This window comes from Dermacentor albipictus, chromosome 6, assembly GCF_038994185.2.
Source record: "Dermacentor albipictus isolate Rhodes 1998 colony chromosome 6, USDA_Dalb.pri_finalv2, whole genome shotgun sequence".
Classification (NCBI taxonomy): domain Eukaryota; kingdom Metazoa; phylum Arthropoda; class Arachnida; order Ixodida; family Ixodidae; genus Dermacentor; species Dermacentor albipictus.
Window position 1 is genome coordinate 110,962,753 of NC_091826.1, and position 20,931 is coordinate 110,983,683.

The 20,931-nt window shown below is 44.6% G+C and overlaps 1 protein-coding gene across 1 annotated transcript in view; it reads right to left on the reverse strand.

Annotated features, from left to right (window-relative positions):
- Nucleotides 1–3,566: 3,566 nt before the first annotated feature.
- LOC135913326 (uncharacterized) overlaps nt 3,567–20,931 on the reverse strand; it is a 95,723-nt gene continuing 78,358 nt past the window's right edge. The window contains exon 9 of the mRNA XM_070521044.1: nt 3,567–4,269. Coding sequence (XP_070377145.1) covers nt 4,162–4,269 — 108 coding nt within the window. The 3' untranslated portion in view covers nt 3,567–4,161. The remainder of the gene's footprint in view (nt 4,270–20,931) is intronic.

Genomic DNA, 20,931 nt, shown 5'->3' on the forward strand with positions numbered 1-20,931 from the left:
TGTTGTTTTGCGTTCAGAGAAAACTTTGAAGATTGACGTACGCTGCAAGGAAGAGACAGTATCGTGCGACCGCGTGAAACCAGCCTACCTTGTACATTGACGCTTCATTCCTTTCGCCATTCACACCTAAGCCTCCGGCATTCTAGGGGCAGGGGGGGGGGGACGCTTGTAGCGACCGTACGTCACTACACGTTGTCCCCTCTTCTGATAAATCCAGCAGTTACCTCACCTGGCCTCAAAGGGGGGTCATTGCCCTCTCTTTCTTTTAAGTGAGGTGGCTGCCCGACAGGGGCGCCACCAAAGCGCCTCGGCAAACCTGCTTTTACTGTGAAACAAAGGCAGTCGACACCCCGTTTTCAACCCGTCAAAACGTGTATTTCTTGCCTCCGCTAAACCGAGCTCCCCACATGTTCCTACTGCCTCAATATAGCATCGGGCTGGTGAACTCACGTTTTTTTAAGTATTCGGCTCGAAGAGTGCGCCGGTATTGATCGTGAATTGCGTGCATGTGTATTGGGTGATGACTGACTACGATGTGGGAGCGTAGGTCATGTGGGATATCATGGCGGTATTGCACTGTCACCGAAGGCGAAATATTAAGGCGGCTGCACTTCCCACGGGGATGCTAGTGAATCGGGCTTGATGAGTGACTGCATTTGTATGATTTCATGTGTAGTATTGTGGATTCTCAGGACGTGCAGTCGGTCGTTTGCAGCCGAGATTGGGAAACCCAGGGCAAGCTTGTGTATGTTTTACGGAGTGCCCGGTCAAGAAGATCTTCAGTGTGTTTGAGTGGGATGAATGGAGGTGCGTTTGCATATCTGGAACATATAAAGGCTTGTACAAGTTGTAAAGTTGGGGCTGAGAGAACAGCCAATGAACTTACAAGCCCTACGCTGCTTAAAAGAAAGCCTGCGTAATCTTCCTACCTACTTGAGCATCTGTTCTCATTTACAGTTGGCGCCATAATAAATTGCTGCCACTGTTTCTTGCAAATCACTGTATTTCCGAATTACGTCAAGAAGACACCTCTCGAGTCCATCTTGAACCCTATCTGTAATGTATGCGCAACGTCTACTGATACTCTTAGGCCATAAAAAATGTCGTTGCGTCGACAAGGAACGAGTCTAGGTGTTTCCAAGGAAGCGAAGTTGGATTACATAGTTCTCATCTCAAGCATATGTGTTACTACGGTAACACACGGAGTCTTTCCTACCTCCGAGCTTTCTTTTAAGGCTATGCAACTCAACTTCGCTGGCACGAAGCAGCGCCACAAGCGCTGCTTCGTGCGCCCACAAAGAGTGGGCCAAAGTGAAGAGAAATTCACCAGGCGTGGTACGCATGCTGTTCTTCAGCAGTCTCTATACGTGACCTTCCCATAGCACTGTAACAACACTAGGCGTCAAAAGAGTACGCATTTGGGCTGGTTGGTTCATGATTACGAGCAATACCAACAGCGCTAAACGACGGGACGAGTGAAGGGACACAGACAATGGCGCTGACTAACAACTAAAGTGTGTTTATTCCGTCAGTCAGCATATATATGCTCCGCCGCTATCTGAAACCACAGAATCTACAGGATTGGGCATGCGCAGGGGGAATTGCAATTAATGTGATAAGAAGGCAATCTCCTCCGGAAGGAGAGAAATGGACGGAAGGCTTACACATGCTTCACCACTAACGTGAATGTGGAAGGCTTCGGATATAAGGCGTGCGCGGTCATCACGATATTTTGAGAGATAGGTTACACCTTCGAAAGATGGCTTGCAGCCGCATTCATTGCAATGTAGTGACAACTGACTATCTTTTGCCCGTTTTTGAAATTTGTTGAAGTGCTCGCGCATGCGGTCGTTGATGCAACGCCCCGTTTGGCCGATATAAAAACGCTTGCATGAAACAGGGATCTTGTAAACCACACAGTCACAACAGTCAGCAACAAACCTCTGTCTGTGCTGTTTTTTACAACTTTTTTTGTTGTTATTGCTTACCCTATTGACTTGGTGGCACAGGCTACCTAACTTAGTTTTGGCAGTAAACAGCAACCTGACGCCTGCCCTACTGACAACCTTCTCGAGATTGTGCGCAACCTGGTGAACATATGGTATTACCGCAACCACTTGCCGTGAGCGATTCTCGGACAGAGCAGCTGCCGACTGCTTTCCTTTAAGGTTCGCTACGAGGCTTTCGGGCGATGCTGGTCAAAAGTGGTACCGAGAACCCTGCGAGCTTCAGTCTGGCTACTTGCTTTTCGAAGCTTACATCCACTTGGTGGTCACATGACCGGATGAGGGCCACCTTCATGCAGGATCTTGCTATACTGCGCTTGACTATCTTTGAGTGCGCGGACGAAAATGGAAGAAGGTGCTTATGAGACCGAGGAGCGTAACCCCAACATACATGATTGCTTGAGAACGTTAGCTCCAAGTCTAAGAAACGGAGTTTGTTGTCTGACGGATGCTCCGTGGTCAATTCGAAAGAATCTAGAACTGTGCGGAACAAGTCAAATATTATAGCAGCAGCAGGCTGCGCGTCAGTGGCGTTAGTATTGTAAAAAATTAGAAAGTCATCGACGTATCGCATCACTTTTACAGTGCTTGTCTGGCTGAGCTTAGTTACAAGATTGCTGTCATAGCTGGCTAATAAAATGTCACTAAGAACAGGGGCTATACATGAACCGATGCACACACCTTTCTTCTGTATAAAAAGCTTATCCTCCATTGAAACGAAAGTGGAAAGCATATAAAACCTTAAAAGCTCTAAAAACTTGTCGACGTTGATACCACATGCATTCTGAAACCTAAGAACGCGATATTTGTCTATGCAATGGCCGACTTCAATGCATACATCATCTTGAGGCAAGGAGTAGTACAAGTCCTTGATGTCCACGGAAAAGGCTCGGACAGCCTCTGGACATTTCTCACGGAGGAAGGTGGAGACAGTACCTGGCGTCTTTATGAGGAAGGGGTCATCAATGTCGAGGAAGCAGGCGTATTCAAATTCTTTTTTTTTACGTGCGAAAGTGCAGTTACGTCACTTCCTGCTTCCTATGCTACAGTCAAGCTGCCGCCTCCGCGGCAACTTGTGCAACAGTATTATTTACCGGGAAACGCATGCGGGGAGAGCTACGTGCTTCGCATTGTTATCGGGAGCGCCTTATCATCAATTATGGGTTTCGGATGCTTGCTTTGAACTTGTCCTTTATTGAAACATACGCTGTTCTGTACGTTGTAGGCGTGATCCCACAGAATGCACTGTTCAATTCACTTTGCTAAGTGCTTGTTGCCTCTGCTATACGGGGGTATGAGCCACATGTAATAGTTTTCTGGTGGCGTTACGCCACAAGGAATCCCGGGATCCTTGCCATAGACAGCTTACCTGTAAAAGAAGGCTTGTTGAGCAGCATAATTATTAACAGCGCTGCACAAGACACAGAAAAGAGCCACAGGACATGCACGAGACATCGCGATGGCTGCGCCGATTTTCTTTGTGCAGTGTCGCACGCTGTTAAAAATGCTGATCGTGAAAAAGATGCTTGCAGCCCTCATTTGGGCAACGCCTGTTGCGTGTTTTATTTATTTATTTATTTATTTATTTTACAAGTGCGCTGATAACATGAGAGGTTGGTTGTTACATTTAATGAGTAACTTATGCTTTGAATGGTGGTTTTGAAAGAACTCACGCGTGAAGGCCGGGGTCATGCACCACTGTTTGTACCAAAAGTTGCTTTATCGTAAGAAGTTCGCAAAAGTAACACCGCACCGTCCATCCGTCCTCCACTGTTCTGACAGCACAGCAAGGCACGAAAAGAGCACGTGTGCACGCGTTGAAACTTGGAAAAGCGCGCCAGAGAACGCGGTGCAGTCTGCCAGCTATCCACATCAAGTCAGGTATTATTGAATAATATTGTCTTCGCAGTTTGGAGGCACACCTACACGAAAGTTACAAGTACGTGTGCAAAATAATTGTTGCATCACGATCAGGAGTTTCGCTTTAACGAGAGGGTAATTTATATTATTTAAGTGAATGCAGGCGATAAAAAGCACATCATTCGTTATGAGACGATCTATGAAGAAAGGTATGTCCATTTGAGCTCGTGTATAGATGACCAGTTGTCGGATTAGGAGCACTGGTGTAGACCGCTTGATGACATGCACGGTTCCATCAGAACTCTCTCCACGTGAAGTTGGTCCAGAGGCTGTGAGTCGGATCACACTGAAAAGCACGCCTGAACGCCGCTGCTGCCGGTAAAGCCACGTTGCAGAACGCTAACTGCAAAGAATAAATATAGACGCACAGAAATTATTTATTCCCAAATATAAACAAAAACGCTAACGACAAAATTCCGCAATGATTACGATGCGCCCTAATGCGGAATTGGGGCGCAGCTCTACATGTTCTTTCATTTCATGATATATTGACTGGCGTTGGCAATCTGTCTCGTGCGCCGCGGTACAAATGGAGCGAAGTGTACCGCGACTGGCTTGCTAATCGAGAGATCGCGAGAGGCAGCGCGTGGGTGACGCGTGGACGCGATTCACAGCAGACGCCGCAGACAGACCTACCAGACGATGCGCGCTACTCTGGCGCCATCGCGTAGCAATAGTCCCCGCAAAGCCTGTCTCCTGCCACATTACGCTTTTCTTGCGCTTTCGTCATGCCCTCATTCTCTGCTTTCCGCATCATGGTACCACTGCATCCTCCTCCTCCCCTTTCCCTCTCGCGCTCTCTTCGCTACCGCCATCTTTAATCAGCCGCTACGCTCCATGTTCGCTCCTTCATCCCTCGCTGTGCTCGTCCGCTCGGTTACGCCGACGCTCACCGCAGGAACGGGCGCCTAAGAGCTGTCTTCTAAAGATATTTTGCTAACCTTGGTGGGAGTAGAGGTGGCCAGCACACAATTATGGGCAGAAATCGTGTAAGCGGGATTATATATAACTAGTCAAAACGAGCTCGCTAAGGCCTATGATTACAGAGTTAGGAACACTTGAAATAAAGGCTTTGCTCGCTATGTGACGTCCACTAACTAAACATTAAAAGCTCGGGTGACGCAGTATGTTCACATGGACTTGCGGTAGACATTGCTAAAGCATGACAGAGTGAGGAGGTTGAACTCTTTCCGTTGTTACGATCGGCAGAAAAGGCGCAGGCCAGAACGTAAAAAGGTACAAGGGTTGTATATCGACAGGTGATATATTCGCAGCAGACGAAGTATTACATATATCCATATCGGAAACGAAGGTAGAATATGTGCAAGCAAAGCCACACATATGATGGTCTTTACGATACAACAATTAAGCGTGGCTCAAGGCAAGAACGAAAAAACAAAGGTAGTCAAAGAACGCTACCTGAAAAAAATATTTGGCATTAGGTTAAACGTAGCACCAAGATCTACGTAAGAAAGATAACAATGCCCTCTATTAAAAAAATATTTAAAAAAATTATAATCGGGCATGGATATCTTTTTTCGCGCCAACTGTGACACCAAAAGCTTTCCTGTTTGATTCGATCCATTGAACCTATTGGCGATGGCCAAGTGTCTACGGTTTCTTTTTCAAGAAACGCATTCTGCCAACTTGTAAACTACCGCTGAATTCGTAAGATTATGGAGTGCACCTTCGTTTTGATCATCGAGTGCCCCATGGACATGCTTGGAATATTTGCTCAGGACAAGCGCGTAAATACAAAGTTGGGTTTTCAAGGTAATCTCGTGGTTTCTACAAGAAGTTCATTTCAGTAATTCGCGGCCTGGATTGTGTACCAACATGAAAGCATCGGCTAGATGATTTTTCCTATTCAGGAGGGAACAACACCTAGGACTTGTTGACTCTGACTCCGACAAGGTAACGTCATAATTTAAGGTGCATTGAAACCAAACAAATAAATCACTTGTTAGTAATGGAGCAGCTTTTCTTTTCTTTGTGCCTCCACTTTATCCGTGTCTTAAGCGCTGTTGCCGCTTAGATAGTATAGTTAGCGTTGTAACAAACCCGCGCATAATAAACAGACAATACTCTTTAAGTCGCCATTGTTAAGATCTTTTATTCTGCTCTACCCCCTAGCCCCTTTACTGCGCATTCTGACTATTTCATCTGCCTGAGCACCAGCGTTACACCGGCTGCCAGCCCTTCTCGCTGGCAGTTCTAAATAGCTCGCCTGAGCTTTCTTAGTGTTGCACAATCGCTGTCGGAGTTGATTGTTGCCCCATGTTCCATGAAATTGATTAGCAGTGTCCCCTTACGATCCCCAAAAACACTGGCCGTGGCTTTGCCAGCAGATGGAGTTTGTTTGAAGTTCTTTGCGACTGGTGACTCTAGGTGACGCCACTGTTTGGATTTTTGTTTTGTTTCGGTAGTGATATGAAACACCCACGTTTCGTCGCCCGTAACACTGGAGTCGAACAATCCTTCCATATCTTCTTGACAATTTTGAATAAACTGGCGAGCACAGTAAACGTGTTTCTCCTTGTGGTCTCATGTCAATTGCCGCGGTACCCGTCGAGCACAACACTTGTGATACCCGAATTTTTCAGTCAAAGCTCTTTCCACTGTACCGTAAGAACCACCAGGAATCAGAGCAACAAGTTCACGTACGGTGATCCTCCTGTTTTGAAGCAGTTCGCGCTGGACCATCTCGATAACCGCTTCCAAAACTGACGTTATTCCACTCCATTCCTCATCGTCGACAGATTTCCGACCGGTACTAAACTCCCTGCACCACTTTCAGACGTGTTGAACTGACATAAACTTGTTGCCATACACCTCTGTCAACTGACGATGAATATCCACGGGTGGAGGCCCTTTGGCCTGCAAAAAGCGAATTACGGAGCGAATGTCGCACTTCGCGGCATCAGCAATGGGAACCTCCATATCGGACGGCTGCTGAGCCAAGAATGAGCGGCACAACGAAGCGCGGCCGGGGGCAATAGAGAGTGGGGGAACAGCCGCGCGCAGCAGTGTTGCTAGATTTCACCTTGCACCTTCCCGTGTGGCTAGAGCTCTTTGAGAACCTTATTTCTGGATTAACACTAGTATTTATGCACGCTTTGATGTCACGAATAGTTTGCTCAGCTAGCCCAGTAGCTGCTGGATGATACAGTTCTGTAAACGTGAGCGTAACTCCACGTCTCTCGGCCCATTTCTTAAGTTGACGCCTTCGAAAGGCAGGGCCATTCTCTGACGCAAAGGCTTTCATGTCGTCAATCATCTTTCGGCTTAGAAAGGAAATCAACACTATTGTCTTCCACCTTCCCTGGTTTTGTTACCACCATCCTGGTGCACTCGTTCACACACAACAACAATGCTTGCGTTTTCTTCACACCTTCAGATAATTTTCGTTGTTCAGCGAAGTCCAAGTGAGTAACTCGAAATAGTACGCTCGAGTGCTTCGGTATTGCCATCTGCAGAGTTGGTTGTTTTGTAATGACGAAGAAGAGCACAAGGACAAAGCCAGCCAGATCGCCTGTTCCGTGCCTGCAGTGGAACCTGTGGGCCAGCCGGATCACCAGTGCTTAGCACGAGCGTGAGCCGTTCAGGCAACCAGCTGTTCCTGCTCTGCGTGACCTGCCTTCTAGATTACGAACAGACGCTACCAACTGAACTTCTCAATACACTCCATTACAATTTAAACTTTATTCACCTGGCACTTGGAACAAGACTGTATGTATGTTTTCGTGTCTTCTTTAAAGTAGGACCATGTGAACCTTTTCGACAGTTTCATGTAGGCACGCCAAAAACCATCATGATCTCCTGAATGGAGAGTGTTGTGGTAAAGGTCTACAACTTTCGGAACCAGTGTAGGAGGCACTGCAAATCTGCCTGTCTGTGTCTGTTGTGAAGGTTCAGTGCCTTCCCGAATTTCGACGGCACCTATAGTTTCGTGTTGCACATCAACAATCGTGACACCCAATCTATGCGTCCGTATCTTTCATAGATCAGATCAAGCTGCAGAACAGGTATTCGGCTTTAACTCAGGAAGAGGACCTTAGTGTTGAAGCAATGAAAGACAATCTTGCGGCCATCATTAAGGAGTGTGCAATGGAAGTCGGTGGTAACAACTCCGTTAGGCAGGATACCAGTAAATTATCGCAGGAGACGAAAGATATGATCAAGAAACGCCAATGTATGAAAGCCTCTAACCCTACAGCTAGAATAGAACTGGCAGAACTTTCGAAGTTAATCAACAAGGGTAAGACAGCTGACATGACAACACCTAGGAAGAATTTAGAAGGATGCAAAAGCCGACCACCCATTTTTTTTCAATCTATTACTCTGTCAAATTTAGACAGCTTCAGGACTGAGCTACTTAAGTCAGATTTTACATGGGTAATGAAGATAAAAAATGCCGACGAAGGGTATGAAAAATTTATCAACCAGTTCCTGCAGGTTTACAAGCAACATTTTCCAATGAAAACTTTTAAGCTAGGTAAAAAAATCCGCAAACCTTGGATAACTCCAGAATTGCGCCGAAAAATCAATGAGAAAAATATGCCTTACCATCAGTTTAATAAAACAAAAGATCCTGATACCTTAAAGCAATTCAAGGCGTGCCGAAACAAATTAAACAAGGAGGTTAAAAAAAGCAGATCTAGTTACATTTACTCTGAATTCCATAGCTGCCTAAAAAAGGGGGACCTCGTATGGAAAAAATTGAACACCGTTTTTAAACGCACGAAACTTTCACCTAGAATCGAGAAGCTGTCAATAAATGACTGTGAAGTGTCTGGCTGCGCCCTTGCAGATTCCTTTAATCAGTATTTACTTCATTATTCTGATCAAGGTATACTTGTAGATTTTCACAATTTTATGCCCACTAGAAATAATTCATCTGCTTTTCTAAGCCCTGTAACAGAAGATCAAGTTACCTCAGTTTTTTCTTCTTTAAATAATAGTTCAAGTTGCGACGCTGAAGGAATTCAGACACCTCCGGTGAAATATGTGTTGGATATCTTATGTCCACATTTAACCCATATTTTTAACCTTTGCCTAACAAGTGCATGCTTTCCAAAGCGAATGCAAATCGCTAAAGTAACTATGCTCTTCAAAAAGGGTGATCCTAATGATATGAATAATTACCGACCCATCTCTGTCTTACCCATATTTTCCAAAGGCCTGGAGAAGCTTATCCATTATCAGCTTTGCTCGTTCTTTGATTTACACAAACTTATTTCAGATGCTCAATATGGATTTAGGAAGAACAAATCGACCGAATTAGCTTTGCTGGAACAGAAGGAAATTATTTTGTCCGAATTTGGAAAAAAGAACTTTGTGCTAGGTATTTATGTCGACTTTTCTAAAGCATTTGATTGTATTCATCACTTAACCTTGCTGAAGAAACTGGAAATTTATGGAATCCGAGGTCATTTTCTTGAACTTATTAGATCATATCTCAGTTTTCCACAGCAGTTCGTTCAAATTGAAACGTATCGTTCTGATTTAAAATCCATAGTTAAAGGTGTTCCTCAGGGCAGCATTCTTGGTCCGCTTCTCTTTAACATTTGCATAAATGATCTCACTAACCTCTCTACTAATCCTAAATATGTTTTGTATGCCGACGACGCTAGTGTATTTCTATCTGCTCCAGACTGTCATATCTTACACAATGATGCGAATTCTCTCCTTACTAAGCTTAAAACGTGGTCAGTAGTAAACCATCTGAACATAAACGTTAATAAGACGAAAGCTGTAATATTTAGACCTAAATTGAGGCAGCTAAATTCTCATGTAAGCTTAAGTTATGGTGGTGCACCAATAGAAATCACAAATAATATTAAAATTCTGGGTGTTACATTTTCTAAGAACATGCTATGGGATAGTCACATTGATGCTGTTCTAAGTTAGCTCGAGCAATAGGCATTATTTCCCATTACAGATCATATCTCCCGTATCAAGTAAAGATCCTGCTTTATAATTCCCTATTTTACTCTCATCTTAATTACTGTTTCTTGGTCTGGGGCACAACCACGTATACAAATTTGCAAAGGATCTTTATACTTCAAAAAACGTTTATCAGAGTACTTTTTAATCTACCATATAACAGTCACTCGCAAGGTCTTTTCTCCAAAGCATGCATAATACCAGTATTCAATCTTTACAATTATAAGCTAGCACTTGCATTCCAGCGCGAACTAAAAAATTATCTTAAATATCTGCATGAGTTGTCATTACTGAAAAATAGCACTGTGTTTTACACTACCCATCATAAAGGGGAGTGGATTGTACCAACTCCTAGAACCAATTACACAATGGAAAAATTATCCTTCACACTTCCAACTCTATTAAACAACTGCAAAAAATCCGGGACTGACCTACCTAAACTACCTAAACGTGAATTACGACAGATTCACTGCACACATTCTTAGTTATTTCTTGTTATTATTTCTTGCGGATAAGTGAAACTGCAGTTATGTTATTTCTTTTGTGACTACCCCGTAGTTGACTGTGATGTTTTATTGTATGAGTGAACTTGCAATTTCTATTTGTATCTTGCCTTATTTTTTGTGTACGTTACATTGTACGCTCGGAATGTGTAATTTCAATTGTGACAATGTATTATGTCTTTTTTGTCGTTTGTAACTGCCCCTTGTATGGGGGACCTACGGCTCTGTCAAGCTGTCATTCATGACAGCTTTTACTGCAGGTCTCCCGTGTCGTGTACTGTTATGGGACACAAATAAAGACATTATTATTATTATTATTATTATTATTATTATTATTATTATTATTATTATTATTATTATTATTATTATTATTATTATTATTCCAAGGAAGTATAATATCGATAGAATTGAACATGCTCTCAGGAACGGAGGAAGCCTAAAAACAGTGAAGAAGAAACTAGGAATTGGCAATAAACAGATGTATGCGTTAAGAGACAAAGCCGGCAATATCATTACTAATATGGATGAGATAGACCAAGTGGCTGAGGAGTTCTATAGAGATTTATACAGTACCAGTGGCACCCACGGCGACAATGCAAGAGAAAATAGTCTAGAGGAATTCGAAATCCCACAGGTAACGCCGGAAGAAGTAAAGAAAGCCTTGGGAGATATGCAAAGGGGGAAGGCAGCTGGGGAGGATCAGGTAACAGCAGATTTGTCGAAGGATGGTGGGCAAATTGTTCTAGAGAAACTGGCCACCCTGTATACGCAATGCCTCATAACGTCGAGCGTACCGGAATCTTGGAAAAACGCTAACATAATCCTAATCCATAAGAAAGGGGACGCCAAAGATTTGAAAAACTATAGACCGATCAGCTTGCTGTCCGTTGCCTACAAACTGTTTACTAAGGTAATCGCAAATAGAATCAGGAACACCTTAGACTTCTGTCAAGCAAAGGACCAGGCAGGATTCCGTAAAGGCTACTCAACAATAGATGATATTAACACTATCAATCAGGTGATAGAGAAATGTGCGGAATATAACCAACCCTTATATATAGCTTTCATTGATTATGAGAAAGCATTTGATTCTGTCGAAACCTCAGCAGTCATGGAGGCATTGCGGAATCAGGGTGTAGACGAGCCGTATGTAAAAATACTGAAAGATATCTATAGCGGCTCCACAGCCACCATAGTCCTCCATAAAGAAAGCGACAAAATCCCAATAAAGAAAGGCGTCAGGCAGGGAGATACGATCTCTCCAATGCCATTCACAGCGTGTTTACAGGAGGTATTCAGAGACCTGGATTGGGAAGAAATGGGTATAAAAGTTAATGGAGAATACCTTAGTAACTTGCGATTCGCTGATGATATTGCCTTGCTTAGTAACTCAGGGGACCAACTGCAATGCATGCTCACTGACCTGGAGAGGCAAAGCAGAAGAGTGGGTCTAAAAATTAATCTACAGAAAACTAAAGTAATGTTTAACAGTCTCGGAAGAGAACAGCAATTTACAATAGGCAGCGAGGCACTGGAAGTCGTAAGGGAATACATCTACTTAGGACAGGTAGTCACTGCGGATCCGGATCATGAGACGGAAATAATCAGAAGAATCAGAATGGGCTGGGGTGCGTTTGGCCGGCATTCTCAGACCATGAACAGCACGTTGCCATTATCCCTGAAGAGAAAAGTGTAAAATAGCTGTGTCTTACCGCTACTCACCTACGGGGCAGAAACCTGGAGGCTTACGAAAAGGGTTCTACTCAAATTGAGGACGACGCAACGAGCTATGGAAAGAATAATGATAGGTGTAACGTTAAGGGATAAGAAAAGAGCAGATTGGGTGAGGGAACAAACGCGAGTTAATGACATCTTAGTTGAAATCAAGAAAAAGAAATGGGCATGGGCAGGACATGTAATGAGGAGGGAAGATAACCGATGGTCATTAAGGGTTACGGACTGGATTCCAAGGGAAGGGAAGCGTAGCAGGGGGCGGCAGAATGTTAAGTGGACGGATGAGATTAAGAACTTTGCAGGGATGGCATGGCCACAATTAGTACATGACCGGGGTTGTTGGAGAAATATGGGAGAGGCCTTTGCCCTGCAGTGGGCGTAACCAGGCTGATGATGATGATGATCTTTCATAGAAGCTCCCGGAGGTTGAATCACTTCAAAGTCGAACAGTTGAAGCTGGTGGACCTACCGTGCGACTTTTCTTTTAGGCTCCGCCATTTTCAAAAGGTGGGTGAGCGCCTCATAATCTGTGTGCAGCTTGAATCCGGTACCTTCCAGATAGGAACGGAAGTACCGAATTGCCTTTAAAATGGCTAGACCTTCCTTCTCTGCCATTGTGCGGTTCACCTCTGCTTTGTTAAATGTGTACACAATAATACACAATAATACACAACAATATCGTCTACGTAGACATTGCAGAAGCTGACAATGAACAATTCACCCTTCTAAATACTGTTATTTGGGTTCGCTTCTAACACAGCTGCGAGGACATGTGCCAGGTGTTGTTCATGGAGGTGCTTCCTTTACAATACACAATAATACCGCCTACGTAGACATTGCGGAAGCGGCCAATGGATGCATCCAAAAGCATATTCATAATTTTCTGAAAACAGTTGAGTGAGTTCTTCCATCAGAAGGGGGGGGGGCGGTTGTATTCGTAGATGTCAAGTTAAGTTATACAAACCTCATACTGCTTTGTATCCTTTTGAAGTGGTACTTGCCGAAAGTTTTTACAATGATCTATCCTAGAAAACCAAGTACGCCCTCCTGTGTCATCAACAATTCAATTTATTCTTGGCATAGAGAATCGAATGAGGTTTGTCTGCTTTTTAATTGCTATGTAGTCCATGCAGAGTCGGAGGCTTCCATTTTCCCTGGGCGCTATGGTTGTCAGCAATGCATGTGGTGATATGGACGGACGAATAATACCTACGTCTAACATGTTGAGAAGCTCTTCCTTCAGCATGCATGCTTTCTTTTCTCTGGTGAGGTTGTAAGGTTTCTTCTTTACTAAAGTTCTGCAATGTAATTTAAATGAACTTCAAACTTCGTAGTACCTAGAGGATAGCCTCCGCAGCAGCATAATTCAAGATATATTATAGTAATGTCATCCTCTTCCTTCACAATGCGAATTTCTTTCCTTTTTCTAACAGGTTATGGCTCCTGCCCATCTTGGCTCACAGACATGGTGTCATTCCTATGCATGTTAATCTTGAGCATTTCATATTCGGACGGAAGAGTAGAAAGTCATACTCAATGCCTTCTATAATAAGTGCCAGTATTTCTGCAGTGTGTGAGTGGTACTGAAGCTTTAGGCGCATCCGTTCGCTGTGTTCCTTCCTAAGCCCGTCGTAGCCTCGCACAATGACTGATTTTTCCTGTAAATATGTTCTCTGCTTCGGCTCTGCTTCGTTTTTATAACTGAAACCGAAGCTCCACGGTCTACAAGAGGTCGCACTGTCTCACCATCCACTTCGAGTCAACGTTACTAGATTACTTCGTCAGTTTGCAAACTCCGCCGGAATGCAGCGCCAAATGTGGCCCCCCTCGGTTCCCGCTCGCGAGATGGCGCTTCTGACACCATTGCCCGATCGCATCTTCATTACGGAGCTTACGCGGTGCGTTAAAGGCAATTTACGCATTTAATTACGTGTAAGGGGAGTTATTTTCGAGATAGTGAGCAAACGTTATTTCCAGTTCGCTACTAGAGCGGACTGGAGTGGCATCGCTACTAGTGGCATCGAACCACTTGAGCGATGCCACTCGGCAGAGGTGCGACTGAGATGCCCTAATCTTGCTACTGCTACGCGGGACTCCTACTTATTCAGCTGTGAGGATTCATCGGCTCCCTGTTCTTTTTAATTCAGCTTTTTATAAAATTACATGTTAGCGGTGAGCTACGTAAAATAGGTATCTGATGCCGCCGAAAATACTGAAACCTAAAGCTTAGAGCCACCATTTTGTTCCAGAACACTCAATGCAAGGATACGCGTTTAATAAACGCAAGATACTGAACTACTTCAGTGAAAGCTTGTTGTTTTTAAGGCTATCAGACGCGAAAAGCTACGAGAATAAAATCAAAATTCAAAACAATTTATTGAATCAATGCAACAAACATCAATTGGGAAGTACTTTTCAAGAGCCATGGTTACAAGAGATGCGTTTTCCGTTTGATATAGCCACCTTTTCCTTGCTTTCTAACCGTTGGTTAAAATCTCAGGAGAAAATGTGCATGCTTGTCACAGTGATAGAGTTCAATATCGGGTACGTGACTATCTGGCACTACGAGCTTGTGCACCACAATTGTAGTGCCATTAACCTCAAGTGACCAACCCTGCAACCGTTGGCCTGCTGTTGTCATGCCACACAACTCATTGAAAAGCTGTATGTTGTTCTCCAGCACAACACTGCTCTCAATGTCGCCACTGCTTTCCCTAGAAACGCAGAAGTTCCACGTCGCCGTTTCTTAGTGGTTCTCTTTTTGCTCTTTCTGACGCTTAGGCCCCGGTGGTGCACGCATGATCAGAGCCTTGAGTTTTCGGGCTGGCGTGGACAAGTATTTAGGCCAATTGGGGAAAATGCGCGGCACAGCATCTTCCTTAAGAACCCAGTTGTCACGCGGTATGACAATACGTCACCATGAACTTTGTCAACGAAGTCTTTCACAATATCTTCCTCGTGAAAGTAGAGGTCGCAAAACAGTGCATGAGCTGAACAGCTCCTTATACAATCTGGGTATAGCCCGTGGCCACTGTTTAAGGCGGACCTCGTCAGCGGGTGGCTTAAAAAACTGTCTGTTTTCAGCCGTGGATTTCGTCGAATAGTAGCCGCTTCGGCAACTAGTCACAAAGCAACGAGGCATGTTTTCTCACATTCAGAACACGTCACAGCCATACACGATATATGTGCACTTGCGATATTCAACGGTGATCCACCGTAGTAGCACATTACGCTGAGAAGCTGTTCGTGCCTTGATTTGAATCGAGCTAGTCAAGCTGCGTCGCACGATCCGCAAGACACACAGCTCGGGCGCAAGGCCGCCGCACGTGGTCTCGAATGTGACAAGTTGCAGCGGGAGCGCAGGCCGCACGAACTGCGTCGATAGATCGCGCTGACACTCACAGGGATAGTAATCACTCCCCAATACAGTTGAAGGCAGCGAAGAAGCACTCGGCGTGGCGGCAAGCCTACGTTGACTTCACCAGAGCAGTTGCAAAAAGACCGACGCACCGCCGAAACCGCCGTCGCCACCATCAGACCCCAACGAGACCGGTCGAACGGCGACGAGCGCGCCCTCGCTTGGCGGAACATGCAACATGAACATGAACACGCGGGAGTTTGCAAACAGAAAGAGGTAATCTAGTAACGTTGCTTCGAGTTGTGCATGTAATTTACTTGATGAAACAAGTTGAACAGTCTCATTTGCTGTAGATACGTGTTTAGAATTTTCCTCTGTTAACTCTTCATCTTTTAACTCTGGATATCTCTACGACAGTCGTAGGTCTTGCGATGCTCACGCCAAAGTTGGATCTGACACCTTGAAACACCGACGGACAATTTTCATCCAAGTGACTGACGCTTAGCGTCCCTGAAAAGTCTTGTCTAGTCTTGTAGCTTTGTTCAGTCCACGATGTGGAAATAGCTCTAGGAGTTCAAAGAGCGCTTCGAGTGCTTTCCGGCCTTTTGCTGGAACCTGTCGTTGCAAATCTCTAGGTAAGCCGTGGATCATAAGCGCAAGAAGCGATGACAGCGACAATACAGGCTCAGCGGGGCGAAGAAGTCGTTTCGCCAGAAAATACTCGAGTTGCGTACATGAAACCAAACAGTTAAATAGTGCCTTATGCCACCGCTCAGCCTGATTCTTGCTCGACAGTCACAAGGAAACTCTCCTTCCATTTAAACGAAGGTTCAGGCTCTTGTTGCGAAAGTCGCCACTAGTGTCACTTTCTTGTTATCCTGCTAAGGAATGGTCGTATGCTGATCACTAGGCCTTCATCCGACAGCCATCCATTGTTCTTCGCAGCTTGTTCATAGAAAGTTATCCAACCTTCTGTACTGTATGACGAGCCGTCGAACATTTCAGGGCATACGAGCCTTCCTTCCTTGTGATGGATGGTTTGCCCGCTTGATTAAAGCAGAAGCCAGAATCTCAGTACCAGAGCTTTGCTGCGAAATTTGCTGTTGTTGAATTGATATGGCTCGAAGGACTTTCGGTAGCTCATCAGATGAAGCTTGCCGGAGCCTGAAGGTTTTCTCTAGTGTTGTCAACGCCCGCTTGCTCCACAGACGCAGCGGAGTATTTACTTTCACTGAAGGCGCTCCAAAAGTTCCTCTGTAGACAATGAGGCTTCATCCAGAATGAGATTCAGAAGCTCACCTGTAGTGACGTGTTCGGGAAGGTCAATGATGTCTCTCGACTTGATATTTCTTGAATACCAGTTCTCCACAAAGAAAGCTAGCCACATATTGGTCCTTGTCGTCGGCTGTCCTGAATTATGTAACGAGCCCGCACATAAAGAGACAGAGTAATCTTCATATCGGCATTGCTAACTACTTCATTTATTTTGCTCTGCCTCCCTAGACCCCTTACTATGGATTGTCTTTTCTTTTTCTTTATCTGCTTGAGCACTCTTCAAGCGTTTCTTTTACAATCTTCAGGTTCCTACACGTTTGCTCGGCAGCTGCTAAACTATGCGTTTTCGACATCGCCGATGCTGTTTTCTCGGTTTCATATACATGTTGTGCATCCTTTTCTTGTCTCTGTATAAAGAAGCAAGGTGTGAGTACGGGCTAGTTGGTATTACATGGTATCAATCGTCACTTACAGCGCATACATAGACGGAGGACAAATAAGGACGACGTAGACAAGCGCTGACTTCCAATTGATTTTTATTTTCAGAAACAAACGTATATACCCTGAAACATCAAGACAAAAGCGCCCTCTACAAGCAGCAACCCGACATGAGAATGCATTCAGAATTTATTACCTAAGATGAACGAGAGCGCATGTGCGATCTCAGGAAAACCAGTTCTTTGTCTGCTAGTGCGATTGATGCCTTTCTAACCGAGTGATAATTCTGGTACTTTCATTGGAATGCCTAGCTAAGATAGTCGTCTCCTCAAAAATTGGGACGCAGCCGCATTGTGCACAGTGAACACCTAGGAAGCCTTCCCGCCCTTTGTGCACTTTATTGCTGTGTTCTTGTAACCTAACGTTGAGACATCTACCAGACTGTCCTATATAAGACCTACCGCATTTCAGGGGTATCTTATACACTACACCTTTCGAACAACCTGTAAACTGCTTCCTATGATTAATGCTGCAAATACTACGTTTCTTAGCAGCAGGATTGGTTCTGACACAAAGCTGGGCAAGTTTTTTTGGAGCAGAGAAAACAACGTCGATACCTGCGTCTTCGCAACCGGCGTGTAGCCTCTACCCCCAAGACAGCGAAGCAAGTTCATACAGACGTAGGTGTGTCCCTGCCGGACTTCGTCGCACAGACTGTCGCTCTTGGGCCGAAGTTCGCCACAGTGGAAAGGAACACCCCAGCGGAGCTTCTCGCTATGGTGCCTGATGTGTCGAGGCATGCTCCGGAATGTGAGGGTGACCGTTGCGTGTCTGAGGGTGTGGACGTGCTCCGGTCGTACTCTCCTCGTAAAAGCTCTGTTCCTGTTGAAAGGGTGTTTTCCTACCTCACCGACAATAGTCTTTGTCTTGCAGCAGCTGACAAAGAAGGTGGGTTTTTTGTCACAACTAGGATTAATTTCTTGGAAAAAGCGAATGCTTCCATTGATTATCTCTTTATTAAGCGAACTGGTGTTGATCTGAGGAAGGTACAATCGCAGGCAAAACGCACTTTATTGGAATTGAATTTGGGTAATCTTGCACAATCTGTAGACAGCAAGGAAGGGTTGGCCCTTCGCATGTTTTTCTCCGCAAAAACCCACAAGCCGGAAGTGCCCTTCCATGTCATAATTACGGAAAAAGGCACGTGGCAATACTTTCTTTCCTGTTGGCTTCAGTGTCACCTTAAGAAGCTAGATGTTAGTGATCCGTTTCTGGTTAAAGGATCTATCGAGGTGATCCACTACCTGTCTGAACATTCTTATGTCCCATTTAGAGCTATGTCCATAGATATAAAAGACTTGTTCTATTCTATTCCTCATCAGGCGCTCCTGGTTGCTATCGAAGAAGCCATCAGTAGTTTTGGGGACATTGCGTTCCAGAATGAATGTGGTGTGTCCATTTTAGACTTTATCAAATTGCTTCAACTTTACCTTTCCTCAACTTTCGCCGAATGGAATGGAAATGTTTTCCTTCAAAAAACTGGGATATGTATAGGGTCATGTATCGCCACCTTGTTGAGCGATTTATTTTTGGCTTACCTAGACAGGAACGTCATGTCACGGATGGGCAATACAAAAATCAAAAAAGCCTTTCGCTATGCCGATGATTTTTTGGTTCTGTTTAACTGTGAGGAGAGCTGTGTAGCGGCCTCTTTTCGTCAAGTGTTAGACCTGTTCAAAGAATGCTTATCTCCCCTCACACTCACTTATGAGCTTCAGGATAATGGGTCACTTAGGTTTTTAGATTTGAAATTATCTTTTACCCGGCAACATGTATGCTGAATGTACGAGCCGCGAGCTAACAAGCCTCTGTATCCTATGCATCCGCCCATTCAAAAATCGTTATGAGTGGTATCGTTCAGGCTTGCTTGCATAATGCACTAATGAAATCATGTTATCATTTGATAGAACCCAGTTTCAGTGCACAGATAGCTCGGTTGAGGGCTGCAGGGTACCCGAGCAGCCTTCTGGTCTCAGTTTCGGAAAGCCTGCGTAACAAGTTTAGCACCGATCCTCATAGCTTTGAGTCTCAGGTACATGAACGAAGTAAAAAAACAGCTGTTATCCCGTACGTCCGAGGAATATCCCACAAACTTAAGAAAATAGAACAAAGAGCAGGTATCGACGTTGTTTTCTCTGCTCCGAAAAAACTTGCCCAGCTTTGTGTCAGAACCAATCCTGCTGCTAAGAAACGTAGTATTTGCAGCATTATCATAGGAAGAAGTTTACAGGTTGTTCGAAAGGTGTAGTGTATAAGATACCCCTGAAATGTGGTAGCTCTTATATAGGACAGACTGGTAGATGTCTTAACGTTAGGTCACAAGAACACAGCAATAAAGTGCGCAAAGGGCGGGAAGGCTTCCTAGGTGTTCACTGCGCACAATGCAGCTGCGTCCCAATTTTTGAGGAGACGACTATCTTAGCTAGGCATTCCAATGAAAGTACCAGAATTATCATTGAAGCAGCAGCGATTGCCGATGGTGACTCGGTTAGTAAGCCATCAATCGCACTAACAGACAAAGAACTGGTTTTCCTGAGATCGCATATGCGCTCTCGTTCATCTTAGGTAATAAATTCTGAATGCATTCTCATGTCGGGTTGCTGCTTTTAGAGGGCGCTTTTGTCTTGGTGTTTCAGGGTATATACGTTTGTTTCTGAAAACAAAAATCAGTTGGAAGTCAGCGCTTGTCTACGTCGTCCTTTTTTGTCCTCCGTCTATGTATGAGCTGTAAGTGACGATTGATATCTGTATAAAGTGTGGGAAATTAAGAGTATAGACCCCGTGGCGCCACCTGTAGAGGTGCTCCTGTCGGCCATCTAGCGGCCGCTTGCGCTCTGGGTATCGTGGGCGTGACTTCCGGCCTCACGCTGGAGAACCAAGTAAGGAGTTCCCGAGTTGCAGTGAGTTGAACACATATGCCTTTTGCGAAAAGTAGCTCGCGCGTGAACTTCATGGTGTTTAGAAAGATGCAAATCACGCGCAATAATTGAGTTCTTCGAGGCTGTCCTTGCTGAAGAGACTTCTTAATGAAATGTGACTGATTACGTACTTGAACAGGTTAAGGGATCAGGAAACGTATTGACCTAAATGCCGAGGAAATTCACATGCAAACTGCAATGTTGTTGCAACCCCGTATGTGTGCGAGTTGTACGTATATGAGGTTGCCTAACCTAACCCAGAGGGAGATATAGAGATTTAACTTTTTTCCCCGTTGTTGCTGACGTCTTTCTGAACACGACGTGCATGTCGTCGTCATTTTCAACCTGTTATGATACCTAACAAGCTGCTAAAATTGTTGGCCACTCGTATCGCAGAAGCCAGACGGCATGCCAAATTAATAAGACGTGGTGCCAAAACACAGCTATGGGCCTTCCTGCAGGATGAATTTCTAGATGGCTCAGATAACTCGCGCGAGTTAACGCGGGAAGGCTAAGTTCAAGTTTTAACGCGGTAGCCATTTGCAGACAATGGTCATGCAATGACGGCAGCACTATCATTTACGTCATTTTCTTTCTGCAATTACTATATCTCCGTTTATTAGGTAACTGGAACATACTTTAAGCTCTTCCTTCGGTCGTGCTCCTTTGACATTGTTCCTGTATATCATCCTGACTTTTGTCCCACATAACATCTAATAAAGTTGAACATGTTAACCTCGTTCCACATAGACTTCCCATATTTGCAGAAGTGT